This window comes from Rhodnius prolixus, unplaced genomic scaffold, assembly GCF_049639745.1.
Source record: "Rhodnius prolixus isolate KJV_2025 unplaced genomic scaffold, Rpr scaffold_1, whole genome shotgun sequence".
Classification (NCBI taxonomy): domain Eukaryota; kingdom Metazoa; phylum Arthropoda; class Insecta; order Hemiptera; family Reduviidae; genus Rhodnius; species Rhodnius prolixus.
The window spans coordinates 66,988,938-67,002,142 of NW_027411581.1; the positions used below are offsets into that span (position 1 = coordinate 66,988,938).

The 13,205-nt window shown below is 36.8% G+C and overlaps 1 protein-coding gene across 1 annotated transcript in view; it reads left to right on the top strand.

Moving 5' to 3' along the window:
* The window catches only part of unc-13-4A (BAI1 associated protein 3), a 115,250-nt gene that overhangs the window by 74,309 nt on the left and 27,736 nt on the right, over positions 1–13,205 (top strand). The window contains exons 11-20 of the mRNA XM_074112740.1: positions 1,145–1,282; positions 2,104–2,148; positions 3,110–3,266; positions 4,624–4,830; positions 5,407–5,613; positions 8,047–8,171; positions 8,289–8,396; positions 9,662–9,799; positions 10,105–10,156; positions 13,137–13,175. Of these exons, the coding sequence (XP_073968841.1) occupies positions 1,145–1,282; positions 2,104–2,148; positions 3,110–3,266; positions 4,624–4,830; positions 5,407–5,613; positions 8,047–8,171; positions 8,289–8,396; positions 9,662–9,799; positions 10,105–10,156; positions 13,137–13,175 (1,216 nt within the window). The remainder of the gene's footprint in view (positions 1–1,144; positions 1,283–2,103; positions 2,149–3,109; positions 3,267–4,623; positions 4,831–5,406; positions 5,614–8,046; positions 8,172–8,288; positions 8,397–9,661; positions 9,800–10,104; positions 10,157–13,136; positions 13,176–13,205) is intronic.

Sequence of the window (13,205 nt, forward strand, 5' to 3'; positions counted from 1 at the left end):
CTACGGCGTCCTCATAGCAACACTTGCTGGTGGACTTACCAACTTCTTAACCCGGAGGGTGCCACTTCTTAACTCACCAGGGGAGGTTGTCATCATATTCCCCTCTAACGACGTTATTGACTCAGCTCTATGTTTTTTCCATTATTTCTACTACTTCTTTTTCGAATATTATACCAAGCCAAAATACTGCTGACTGTGGCCTTTCTTGACAGGGTCTTATAGAATTTCTGGAGATACAACAAATACTTTAATCAGACCCGTCTTTCTATTATAAAAACACCACCAGAAAAACTGTTATTTAAAAAAGTCTTACGAGTTTGTAGCTGATTTTTGTTTCTTTAATTACATTTAGAAGACTTCATCGTTAATTATAATTATTGTCCAGCAATAATGGTCTCATTTATCGCATTAACCAAAAGCCTGGTCATTATCCATATCTACCGAGTTAAGTGTATGAATGTCAAAGTGACGACATGTCAATCTTTCTTCGGTCCCTGATGAAACGGAAGGGCCTCTCCTATCGTCTTGGAGAATGAATGCAAAGAGGATCTTACTTTCTTACAGCTGTAAGTAACTGCTTACCTCTTTTCCCTTACAACTCCCACGACTTGTATTAAAAACGATTCTTCCTGATTTAGGGAAATTCAAAAAACAATCATTTCCGGGTGACTTTTTGGGAAGAGAGGAAATTGAAACTATACCAAAACATCTGGCTGCAAATGTTACTCGGTCTAGAACATTATTGTGAAACTGGACATTTTAGATGGAAGCTAAGACAAAGAGGACCCTGGCCCAATAGATAATGGCAGCTCCCTTCGCTACTCGGAGGTGGTGTACTCCATCACTGTCAATGTCGTTGTTCGATTGTCTTGCTACGACCATTAGTTTTTTGGCTGTCCACTGGAAATCGTAACCATCAACAACCAATCTTATTCTACTATGTCTTTACTTCTCTTACTCCTAATCATATGATCGTAATCGTAAAAGTTTTTGAGGTCCCAGAAGTTCGAAAAAATAGTTTTCCCCGAATTTGTGTGAAAAAAAAAACAAACAAAACATGAAAATCACGGGAATATTCAAATTGTTATTTATTTGAGGAGGACAAGAGATGTAATTTCTGAATTCATTCCTTTTTTTAATATAGTTTCCGTCTGAGCTTCAAGCGGAAGGAACGGCGCGACCACAGGGACAGCATCAGCTCGGCGGTTCCGGCCAAGTTCATCCGAGCTACGTCTGTCCGTCCGCAGACTCTCAATCCTCGCTGGAACGAGAAGTTTAGATTGTAAGTTTTATTTTATTTATTTATTTTATTGCCCTAATATGTAGTCAATAATACTAATCACTCAATGTAAAATCAGATTTGTGAAAAACAGGTTCTTTTAAAATATTTTCCGTTACCATAATACCGGAATTGGCCACAGTACCTAATAGTATTTTCGATATTTACTAAAAAAAATAAAAGAGATGGGAATTTAAACATTTCCTTACTGCTCCAAAGAATCTGTTGCAATTGTACAGGTTATCTTTGTTTTTGCCAGAAATACCGTGAGATTGATAAAATGGTTTTCAAAAATTATTACATTTTTCATTCTGTTTAAAAGTAAATTTGTATCAAATAACTAAACGAAAGATCGTTAAAATTATTTTAATATTTGTTTTAGATTACACTTTAAAACACAAATAATTTGTACTGATTTATACGAATCAGCTAACAGGAATCGATTAGTGAATCGATTTTTTAGAACATTGAGTTTATATCGATAATGGTCGCTTACGATTATCATTAATTTGGAATATTATTTTGTTTCACGACAAGTGGTGTAGTATAATTTTTAATTTAAATATTTACTCAGAAAATTCGGGCACTTCCAGACGAAGGTTATGTTCGGGTATCTCTTTAAAATACCATTTCAGTGTACTTATATTGTATTTACTGAACAGGTAAATTATGTAAATTGAGGATGTCGTGCGAGTAGTTACTCCATATTTTTTTTTTTACTTTCTTTAAAGTAGTGTTACAATTGTGCCTTTAAATATTCCCTCTATTTGTATTTTATTTTCCCTAATTTGTAAACAATAATTTTGTAACCTACCTTGTTTCAGCGACATAGACGACGTATCTGCAGATATTCTTCACTTAGACATTTGGTAAGTTGTAATATTACAGTATTCATGTATTATTTTCTTGCAAGATACACTTCTTTCATTATTTATCAGATAAGAATATATTAATAGTATATACGAAATGTTTTACGTCTTGTTTTTAATGCTTGCTTCATCTTGCATTGGCCCAACGCTATTATAGCCATCTAATTAGCAGAATTTCCTGTCTAGTATTGCCTTCTGACCCTTTTCCTTTCCTTTCCTTTGAACTACCACAAAGAACCTTCGCAGTGCCAAAAGAGGAATTTAATTATTGACACAAAGACTGGGCGATTCATAATAATGGATTATACTTTGAAAAATAAACTATAAAGTTTATTTTTGAATTCTATTCATGTGGAACAGCAACAGACGCAATTAAATTAGATAACGAGTAGCAATAGAGAAAAACTTAAGATATTTGAAGTGGGTTTGAAAATGGTCATCGATTTCTCTTTAATATTAGTGTGAGTACCATCGATGTTTTATTTTTCTACGATGAACTGAACAAGTGCATTGACCTAAAAGAGGACTATACAGAAAAATAAACACATTTATTGAACTGTTAATCCTTCAAAGCCATAATTTGAGTGACCACTACTTCTCCAGAACCGTGTGAAGAATGTAAATGGTCTGACTTTAGGAACAGAAGCTTTCCATGGTTATGGGGCCGTTGAGAATAGGAGAGGACGACTTGATGACGAGTGGTGTGCGGCCACAAGACAAGAGCTCTGTCAGCAAACAGTCTTATCAAAGCCTAGTACTTCCGGTACAAACCTCTCTGTCTTACTTATCTCGCCACCACTTCCTCTTTTTGCCAGTGTTGGTGTCCAGATTACCTTCCTTATGCAGCCGCTATCACCTACTGGCAGTGATTTACAAGATTTGTGTGTGAGAGTCAGAGATTGCAATGGGCACTGCAGTAAGAAAAATTAAAAAAAAAAAAAAATTCAATCCATGATTCCAGGGACCACGATGATGAGTCGTCTGTGTTCGACGCAGTGTCCAAACTGAACGAAGTGAGAGGTGTCAAAGGACTCGGCAGGTTCTTTAAGCAGATTGCCCAGAGTGCTCGCAGCGGCTCCCAAGATGACTTCCTGGGATGTGTCAACATTCCACTGCAGGTATCTTGTTATTTCCTCCTTTTTGCAACACTTAATAACCATGTACATGTTACGGTCTAAGCAGGAAGTAGAAATTACGCCTGAAATAAAATGAAATCCTTTATTTAACTGACTTTCAACCACAAAATATTCAAAATGTCTCAACACTAGCCTTAAATTCTGCTCGGTCAGTCAGCCATCGTATCTCACAGAATATAAGGAAATTGTCAGCCTTCCAAAACTGAAATCTTTTTTAGGATGTCAATGCTAAGCTATCGACCTAAGGATTTAAGTCATGTTCAGGACTGAGGAACATGCACTCGTATTACAGAACTAGATTGCAATTTACATTTATTTTAGTGATTATAAAAATCGTTATTTATTTATTTTTTTAATGATTTAAGGCGCATCAACATCTGAGGTTATTGGCGCCCGGAGCTTTTTTCATTGCATTTTCGGCCTCCACAGTTTTTCTCTCGCTTATCCACAAAAGAAAAATAGTTACCCACAATTATTTACTGTTTGTACTTATGAACAGAAATATGTTCAATGTTATGCGTGTTCGCCTTATAGTTGATGACTGTCAAGATACTGGAGAGTTCGGGTTTTAAAATGTTCTTGTTGGTGCCACAAGACAGACAAATGGCAACACTGATCTTTCTTTCTGATATCTTCCGCTTGTTATAGTTGATTTTTTCCCCCCGCTATATTCCATTTAGATATCTTGCTTGATCAGGACCAGATCTGCAGTTTTAGCATTGTCAACCCTGGAATAACTACCTGGATTCCTACTGCCTTCATTAACGAATTATCACTTTGCGATAATTATTTCTGTTCGCAAAACAGATTGGTACGCGTTAAAGGAAGTTGAAATTTAATTATTTTATAAGTTTGTACAGGAAGTGGGCATCAGAAGTCACGCGCAGCAAACAATTATAAAGTCAACTAACTTTTTAGTAAAAATTCTTTGATTGAAGAAAATTTAATTACTTGAATCGCGATAAGAGAAAGAGCCTTGTTAATGGTTTCAACCCAAATTGAAAAAAAATAATAATAATAATGTATCTAGACCGCAATACTGATTTCCTCTACGTAGACTACGAGAAAATAAAAAGTAATTTGTTTGGAGAGGTTACACCACAAGTTATAAGCTGTATTATTGGCCTTCTGGGCAGGTTACCAGGGCAACCGCTCTTGTGATCACACAAACTTTGTTAATATTGGGCCATGTTTAAGGAGACAGTTAGCTTTACCACTAACTTGAGATTGGTTTGCCAACCTTTGGGCTAGTTATTATTGGCACTAATGAGCTTACTCGTATTATTGGTCCGAATAATAATAATAATAATTATGACAATTTTCTGCCCATGTTGAATAGGAAATCCCATCGACAGGACTGGATTGTTGGTACAAACTGGAGGCCAGGACACAGAGATCCAATATTCAGGGACGAATTCGACTGAAATTGTGGTTATCGACCAGAGAGGATAGAGGGACCTCCGAAGAAGATAACTGGGAGGATATGCGCCAACAAGTGCGACTCACCACTGTATTCGCTAATTATGAAATGTCCAGAATACAGGCGGTGGGTATATACGAGTGTATTATATTCTTAGCATTTCTTATTGTTCATTATTTTTGGTGACTGAATCATAGTTTCAATAGGATGAAAAAAATAACTGCCAGTTTCAGTCATTATAAACTTTATTATGCCGGAGCTTTCGACCTAGGGACTAGGTCACATCTTCAGGACTAATTTACAATATACTGTTTTACATCATTGGAGGGTTGGTGTGTCTTCTGTCTTGTCAGTCCATGAACAGTCTACATTATACATCCATGGTGGCCAGAGTCGATGTATATGACCTTTTGAGAAAGCACATGTATGAAACTTCCCTAAACACTACCATACAAAGTAAATGAGCATTTCCTGGCAGAAAGAAACTCGTCAATCTTGAGCTGGAACTTAACTGAGGACGCTTTCAGGCTCCGGCTATGATCACTGAAATCGTCAAAATTAATCGACATATTTCAGACTCCTGAGGCTAAACAAACAGAACTGGTGGTGGTGCCGTTATAGACCCTCTTAGTCGCGTAAACTTTCTGGACTGATTCTCGTAGAATCGCGAGGTAATTAAGGATAGCATTCCTGTTTGTACAGAGCAACGTCTGGAGTGGCGACCTGTGCCAGGCAGCTTTGACCATTCTACATCAGCACGCTATCCAAGGCGACCTCAGCGAACTGCAGGTCTCCGCCGTCAGGTGGATCGCCTATTCAGCACTGCCCGGCGTGGACCCGCTGATCCTGGCCAGACACCTGTCCAATCTGGAGCACACCTGGCCGCATGAGACGCTCACCAGACAAGAGGTAAGTCTGTTCTTATATCCATTACGTAGATCATGTAAAAAAAAAAAGAAAAAAAGACAGCTGTTACTGCGGCTTTAGAGTGGAGTGATTTTGCTGATTGCCAAGCAGTAACAGTCCCTGTAACCTCGGCCAGACTCTGTGTCAGTCATAGATCAGTAGCTCAGCTGCAAGACACATAAGAATCATTCTCCAATGGATTCCGAGACTCCGTAATATTTACGAGCAAGCGGGGACCCTAATGCCAGCAATTCCGGATTCTATTATCATGCAGCCACTCAGACGGTTCTTGTCAACCATCAGTATTTGTCTGTCACAATACAATAAAATAAACAAATTGTAATTTTATAAAAATTTAAATAAAGACACTTTATTATTTATTATTATTATTATTAGGCGTCACGATAGCCGAGCGGTTAAGAGGCTATACCCGTAAAGCTAAGATGTATTGTTGGTTTAGTCCAGCGTTTCTCAACCTTTTTTTTGGCTCGCGTACCACACTTGGTAGTACATCATGCTAAATTCTACCACTTCGTAAAAATGATTGTATTTCGTGAAATTTCTTATTCCGAGTGTTATTTTATTATTATTATCATCTTTACTTGTATAGAGATACAATTTATCTGTTACAAAGGAGTTCCAAGTTCATGTTCACTTTATAAACTTAGTAAAGTGTAAGATCTTAGTTTTAAAACTTTTTTTAAATAATTAAAAATTGCGCACATATTTTTCTCTTCAAAATTATTAATTAATTTACAAAGTTCTTCCTTAGGATTATTATATTTGTGCCCAAAATCTTCTAAATTAATTTCTTTTAAGCATAGAAAAATTAGGCAATTACTTTACTTTATTATTATTATTTTTTTATTTATTTTTTATGATTTAAGGCGCGTCAACAGCTGAGGTTATTAGCGCCCGGAGCTTTTTCCAGTGCACTGCCGGCCTCCGGACAGTGTTCTCTCGTTACAGACAACACTGTCCATCACCGGACAGTGAGCTGTAAGAAGCTCCTAGGAAGAGAAAATCTAAGGGTCAGCTGCTGGATTCGAACCCGGGACCTCCGCGTGGGAGTCCAGTATGCTAACCTCATAGCTAATCCCTTCCCTTATTTTTTTTTTTTTTTTTTTTTTTTTTTTTTTTTTGGCGCATCAACAGCTGAGGTTATTGGCGCCCGGAGCTTTTTCCAGTGCACTGCCGGCCTCCGGACAGTGTTCTCTCGTTACAGACAACACTGTCCATCACCGGACAGTGAGCTGTAAGAAGCTCCTAGGAAGAGAAAATCTAAGGGTCAGCTGCTGGATTCGAACCCGGGACCTCCGCGTGGGAGTCCAGTATGCTAACCTCATAGCTAATCCCTTCCCTTATTTTTTTTTTTTTTTTTTTTTTTTTTTTTTTTTTGGCGCATCAACAGCTGAGGTTATTAGCGCCCGGAGCTTTTTCCAGTGCACTGCCGGCCTCCGGACAGTGTTCTCTCGTTACAGACAACACTGTCCATCACCGGACCAGTGAGCTGTAAGAAGCTCCTAGGAAGAGAAAATCTAAGGGTCAGCTGCTGGATTCGAACCCGGGACCTCCGCGTGGGAGTCCAGTATGCTAACCTCATAGCTAATCCCTTCCCTCCCTTCCCTTATTATTATTATTGTTATTGTTATTATTATTATTATCATGCAAACAGCTACGAGCATTTATATTCTAAAAACACATGCTGACCATTTTCTAAAAACTACTTCTTTTTTTTTGTACACTGAGGACTTCAAAGCAGATATTTCCGGAGATTTTACGAAACTGAAAATTTAACACGCTTTCAGTAAATTTCTCCCGAGAGAGAAATTTTTATAAAAAAAGAAGATAAAAAGTCGTGTTAGTTAGTCACATCAGATTTTTTAAAACAAATTTTAATAAAGAATTCATAACATGGAATTTATTTCTATTGAGGGTGTTAAATGAAAAAGGTAACAGAAAGGGATTTTAGCTTGTTTAATTAGTGTCAAAGGTATGTAGAGGGTGGCCCTTATTCGTCGCTCTGGGTCTTGTCGAGTACGGGGAATGTGAGGTATGAGGTTGTCATGGCAACCAGTCCCTAGCGCGTGGGGGGGGCCCCAGAAAAAAGTGTGTAATAACAGGTGGAATGCAGCTAAGAAGAAGTACTAAAATACTCCTCGACGAATTCTTTAAGGGCAATTTAGTGTCATAATCGTCGTTTATTTCCTGTTTGTTAAGCAATTACGGAGCGGTCAATTAGGGCACTTAAACAAGTTCTCTTGTGCACATTCACAAGATATCTCTTAGTGGTAACTTCGTGGTTCTAACTCACAATTCAAAGAAATGAGAATTCTAATTAAACTAATCTAAACTTGATCTCCGAAAAATTGTACGTTCTTTCAATTGGGCTTATGGCAAACTGATAATTTGTATTACTTCCGTCTTTGTTTACAGGAAGGTTACTTGGCCGAATCCTTCAATAACTTCCTGGAATTCGCCCTACAGCTAATTAAGAAGCATCGTATCCTGTTTCCACATCATCACCGATCTTCCATGAACAAGCTGGAGAATCTGTTGAGGTCAGTTTTACTTGATATACTTTATTTTATTTTTTTATTTATTTCGTAGTTGTAAATAAAAAAGTTTTGTATTGAGCTATAAATTTGACTCCTTTTTTTTTTCTTGAATCATTCTAGGTGCCTTGGACTGCTGGCCAACATGAAGGCCTATTGGAAATGTTGTCCGTTCAACAAGGAGATTCGTGGCGAAATCATTACCTGTCTGAAGAAAGGCACACTAGAGTGGTAAAAATACGTTGATCAGATGTAGAAGATAGGTTTGTAGGTTTTTAGAATTGGAACTCAGCAATAGTTCAGTGATTCGACGTGCACCATCCGGTGTAGTGTGGACACTGTGCGAATTAAGCTCGAAACACTTCTATAATAAAGCTTTAAGCCGACTCGTGGCTATTTTACGGTTGCCACTAGCAACTGACATTTATCGCAAGTACTCGCTCATAATGGTAACTTGATCTCTTGTTACCTAACATCTCTCTGTTGATCTCCGTTTTGTAAAAACGGTAGATCACACAGAAGTGTGTGCTCCTGACAAAACAAGCCTACTCAAGACAGGAATCTTCCTAGGTAGAGTTCTCAAAGTCTTAAGAGTTTGTATGCATATTCGCACTTAAGGAGCCATTTAGATTAGATTGTTTTAGACGGGCGGCTCCACCAAAAAAAGGGGAAGGAACGCCGCAGGCAATACAAAATGTCCATTGTTCCCCGCCTCACCCCTAATCTCATAAGAGGTGCAGGGGGCTTTAAAACAACAAATCCGGCTAAAAGTTGCCAGATGCCGATACAATAAACTGATAAAGTAGCAACAGGACACTAGGGAGCATGGCGACTCAATCAGTCACAGTGCACTGGAATAATCCTAGAAAGTTATGGTTAAGATTATCAGATGCCACAATCTCCGGTAGGGAGATCTTAAAATCTAGTCTTAGGGCCTTTTAGTAGGACTTGGCGATCTCCACACAGACACTCTAATCCAGCCTAGAGCCCCGTGGGTGGTGAAGCTTGAGGGGATAGCGCTTCTCCTCCTGAGCGTAGAAGTAACCACCCTTACTCAATCCCTTCCAGACACCAGGAGTGTAATGTTTTTTTTTTCTATTACCTGGAAGAACCTCCACAAACTGTTCCTGGTCTGGCCCACTTGATGCACATATTTCCTGATTACACAAAGGCCCATCTGCAGTAATAGCCGCCCAGTTTGCTGGACTTACTCATGCTGGAACTTCCTCCCCATGTTGCGTTAATACTGGAATTAGCTGCCTGAAAAAGCTGGGGCATCCCACCAATGGATGCCCAAATAGAAAAAAAAAACCATTCCCTGGTTAAGCGTTTCTTCCACCCAACACACTTAACCCTCTATCGCAGAATACAATAAGTGATAGAACTGTACATCACCCAGAAATAGCACTTACAAAGAAAATCTAAGCCATAAATGCCATTAATTTATCAAATTTTCCTGTTAAAAACTGACATTGGTGACCTTGGTTTTTTTCCAGGTATGAAGAAGTGCACCGGAGTATTTCCGCGGCTAGAGGAGATCCTGACTCCAGAATTCAATCTTTAGTCAAACTAATCACCGCACTCATCGTTGATCTACAAAAAGGCATAGACCATTACAATCCCATGTTTGAAAGGTATTTTTTGTAGAAAATGTCGTCCATCAGCTCAGTGAGATTCCAATTATTTTCTTGTAAATTAAAAATGAGAATATCGTGTTTTGAGTTTGAGCGTATTTAAAGTAATAATTAATCAATAATGTTGCAAAGAAGTTGAATTATTTGGCTGAGCCATTCTTATTGCTCAGTTCGTTGTACTTTCTAGAGGTAGCAACGAACACGCCCGGAGTCTCCTGAGTCTTTCTCTCTCTGAACAAGGTTCATTCCCGTACGTCTTAGAGTACGTAAATCCAGTAATCCGTTTCACTTGCATTCTGTTTCAGCACAAATGGTGTACCCTACTTCTGCGCAACTTACAAACAATTAGAGAAACTGGTAAGCTTGAAACATTCTAATTTTCTTTTGGTTTTCCCCCAATTTTCTTGAGCTATAATAGTCTTATTTCTTAAAAAAAAAAAAAATGGCGGATGTTCCTAATTATTTGTTTAACCCTATTTACTTACTTTTCATTTTGTTTATTGTATTTAAGGAAGTTAAAATTTATTTTAATTGAGAATTTTTGTTGAATAGTGTCAGCTGTGCATTTGGTGCGGGTAGCCGCTTGCTGTTAAATTACCCTGAAATAATAAAATAACCTGTTTTGAATCCTTGTTTCAAATCCTGATTAGTTCTCTCTTTCAGTTAAACATTCAATATTCATCAATACACCAGAAGTGTAGTTTTAAAAAAAGGCTTTTTCTGTAATTTACTATGAATTTGCCAAACAGGTTCATTTGAAGCTGATCTAATGGCGTATTTAAGCTTAAATGTCAATTTGGCTTGTAATAGTTTGTAATTAATGGGTTCAGAGGGAATCTATCGCATCCTATAAACATTATTATTAAATTGATCTCTTTTTCTCGTTCTTATTATGCAATTATAAGTTACTATAAAATTCAATTATATTCGTAAATTATGGTAAGAAAAAGTCATGAGAGTGTTCATACGAGATTCTTTTCATGAGAAAGTAAAGTGAAACTGTCGAATATTGGCGAAAACTATTCGAAAACGATCTTAACTTAATAAAAAAATTTCTTGAAAATTGAGAATAATTTTTCTAAAAAATAATTTGTTAGCATTTTTTCTCAATATTCACGTAAGATTAATATTATTTCAAAAAATATTGTTAAAATATAAGGAAATAATAAAAGATTTAAAAAAAATAAATGAAAGGTATTGGAAGCACCATTGTTAATACGCTTATGACCAGCCCATGACTGGTTTCATTAGACAGGGCGTGGTTATACTAGAGGTGGGCATGACCCGCCCACAGTCTCCAACCATACTACACAGCGATTGGCCAATACTTTAAACCTAATAATTTCAATGAAATAATTAATTTAAAAATTTTTTTCCAACATTTCTCCCATAGGTATTTGATAAACTTTCGAATTATGCAAGAAAAAAAAAATTCTTTAAAATACGATAAATAATAATTATTTTTGAATAATATCTCATGTTTTACGCAATTATCGTTAACAGAAACAAAAAAACTTGACAATTTGTATTGTTTAATCGTGAAATAGATGAAAGAGAAATGGGCATATTTGAAGACTTGTAAGCCGCCATTACATTAGCTGTAAGCTAGTTTATACTCCACCCGGTGGAGAACTCTAGTGGCCATTTCTGTAAACATAAATGCAGTTTTTACATTCACATTTAACCATGTTGACGACGCACTAGACTTATGCAGCACTATCTTACATTCACATTTAACCATGTTAACGACTCACTAGACTTATATAGCACTATCTTACATTCACATTTAACCATCATGAGGACTCACTAGACTTATATAGAACTATCTTACATTCACTTAACCATGTTGACGACTCACTAGACTTATATAGCACTATCTTACATTCACATTTAACCATCATGAGGACTCACTAGACTTATATAGCACTATCTTACATTCACATTTAACCATCATGAGGACTCACTAGACTTATATAGAACTACCTTACATTCACTTAACCATGTTGACGACTCACTATACTTATGTAGCACTATCTTACATTCACATTTAACCATCATGGCGACTCACTAGACTTATATAGCACTATCTTACATTCACATTTAACCATGCTGACGACTCACTAGACTTATATAGCACTATCTTACATTCACATTTAACCATCATGAGGACTCACTAGACTTATATAGAACTATCTTACATTCACTTAACCATGTTGACGACTCACTAGACTTATATAGCACTATCTTACATTCACATTTAACCATGTTAACGACTCACTAGACTTATATAGCACTATCTTACATTCACATTTAACCATCATGAGGACTCACTAGACTTATATAGAACTATCTTACATTCACTTAACCATGTTGACGACTCACTAGACTTATATAGCACTATCTTACATTCACATTTAACCATCATGAGGACTCACTAGACTTATATAGCACTATCTTACATTCACATTTAACCATCATGAGGACTCACTAGACTTATATAGAACTACCTTACATTCACTTAACCATGTTGACGACTCACTATACTTATGTAGCACTATCTTACATTCACATTTAACCATCATGGCGACTCACTAGACTTATATAGCACTATCTTACATTCACATTTAACCATGCTGACGACTCACTAGACTTATATAGCACTATCTTACATTCACATTTAACCATCATGAGGACTCACTAGACTTATATAGAACTACCTTACATTCACTTAACCATGTTGACGACTCACTATACTTATGCAGCACTATCTTACATTCACATTTAACCATGTTAACGACTCACTAGACTTATATAGCACTATCTTACATTCACATTTAACCATCATGAGGACTCACTAGACTTATATAGAACTATCTTACATTCACTTAACCATGTTGACGACTCACTAGACTTATATAGCACTATCTTACATTCACATTTAACCATCATGAGGACTCACTAGACTTATATAGCACTATCTTTTCGAATTCAATTTTATAACAATTTTAATGAAAGAAAATGAATGAGTGAATTTACCTACCAAATGCCAGCTGACTAAGTTGAATCTCTTTAATAATTCAAAAAGTTATATTTTCTTGATAACCTACCTTTGTGGTTTCCACTTATAGAAAAAAATATAACCTTACTATTCTGTCATCTTATTTTATCTATTCCCTGCTGTTCTTTTCTATTTCAAATCCTAGTAAAAATTCTCTTCCTTTTTTTATGTGAAATGTTACTTATCTATAGTTTTAAACTAGCCCTTGTCTAGTTTTGGTAGTCCGTCCTCCCAGACCTTCTCTTTTTCAACCTTTCTTCTTTATCTTGCCCTCTCAAGTTGGCCAAGGAGTTGACCAGAAATGTGGACCTAATCGAGGTACTCAAATTGAAAAGCAAACCATTTGTC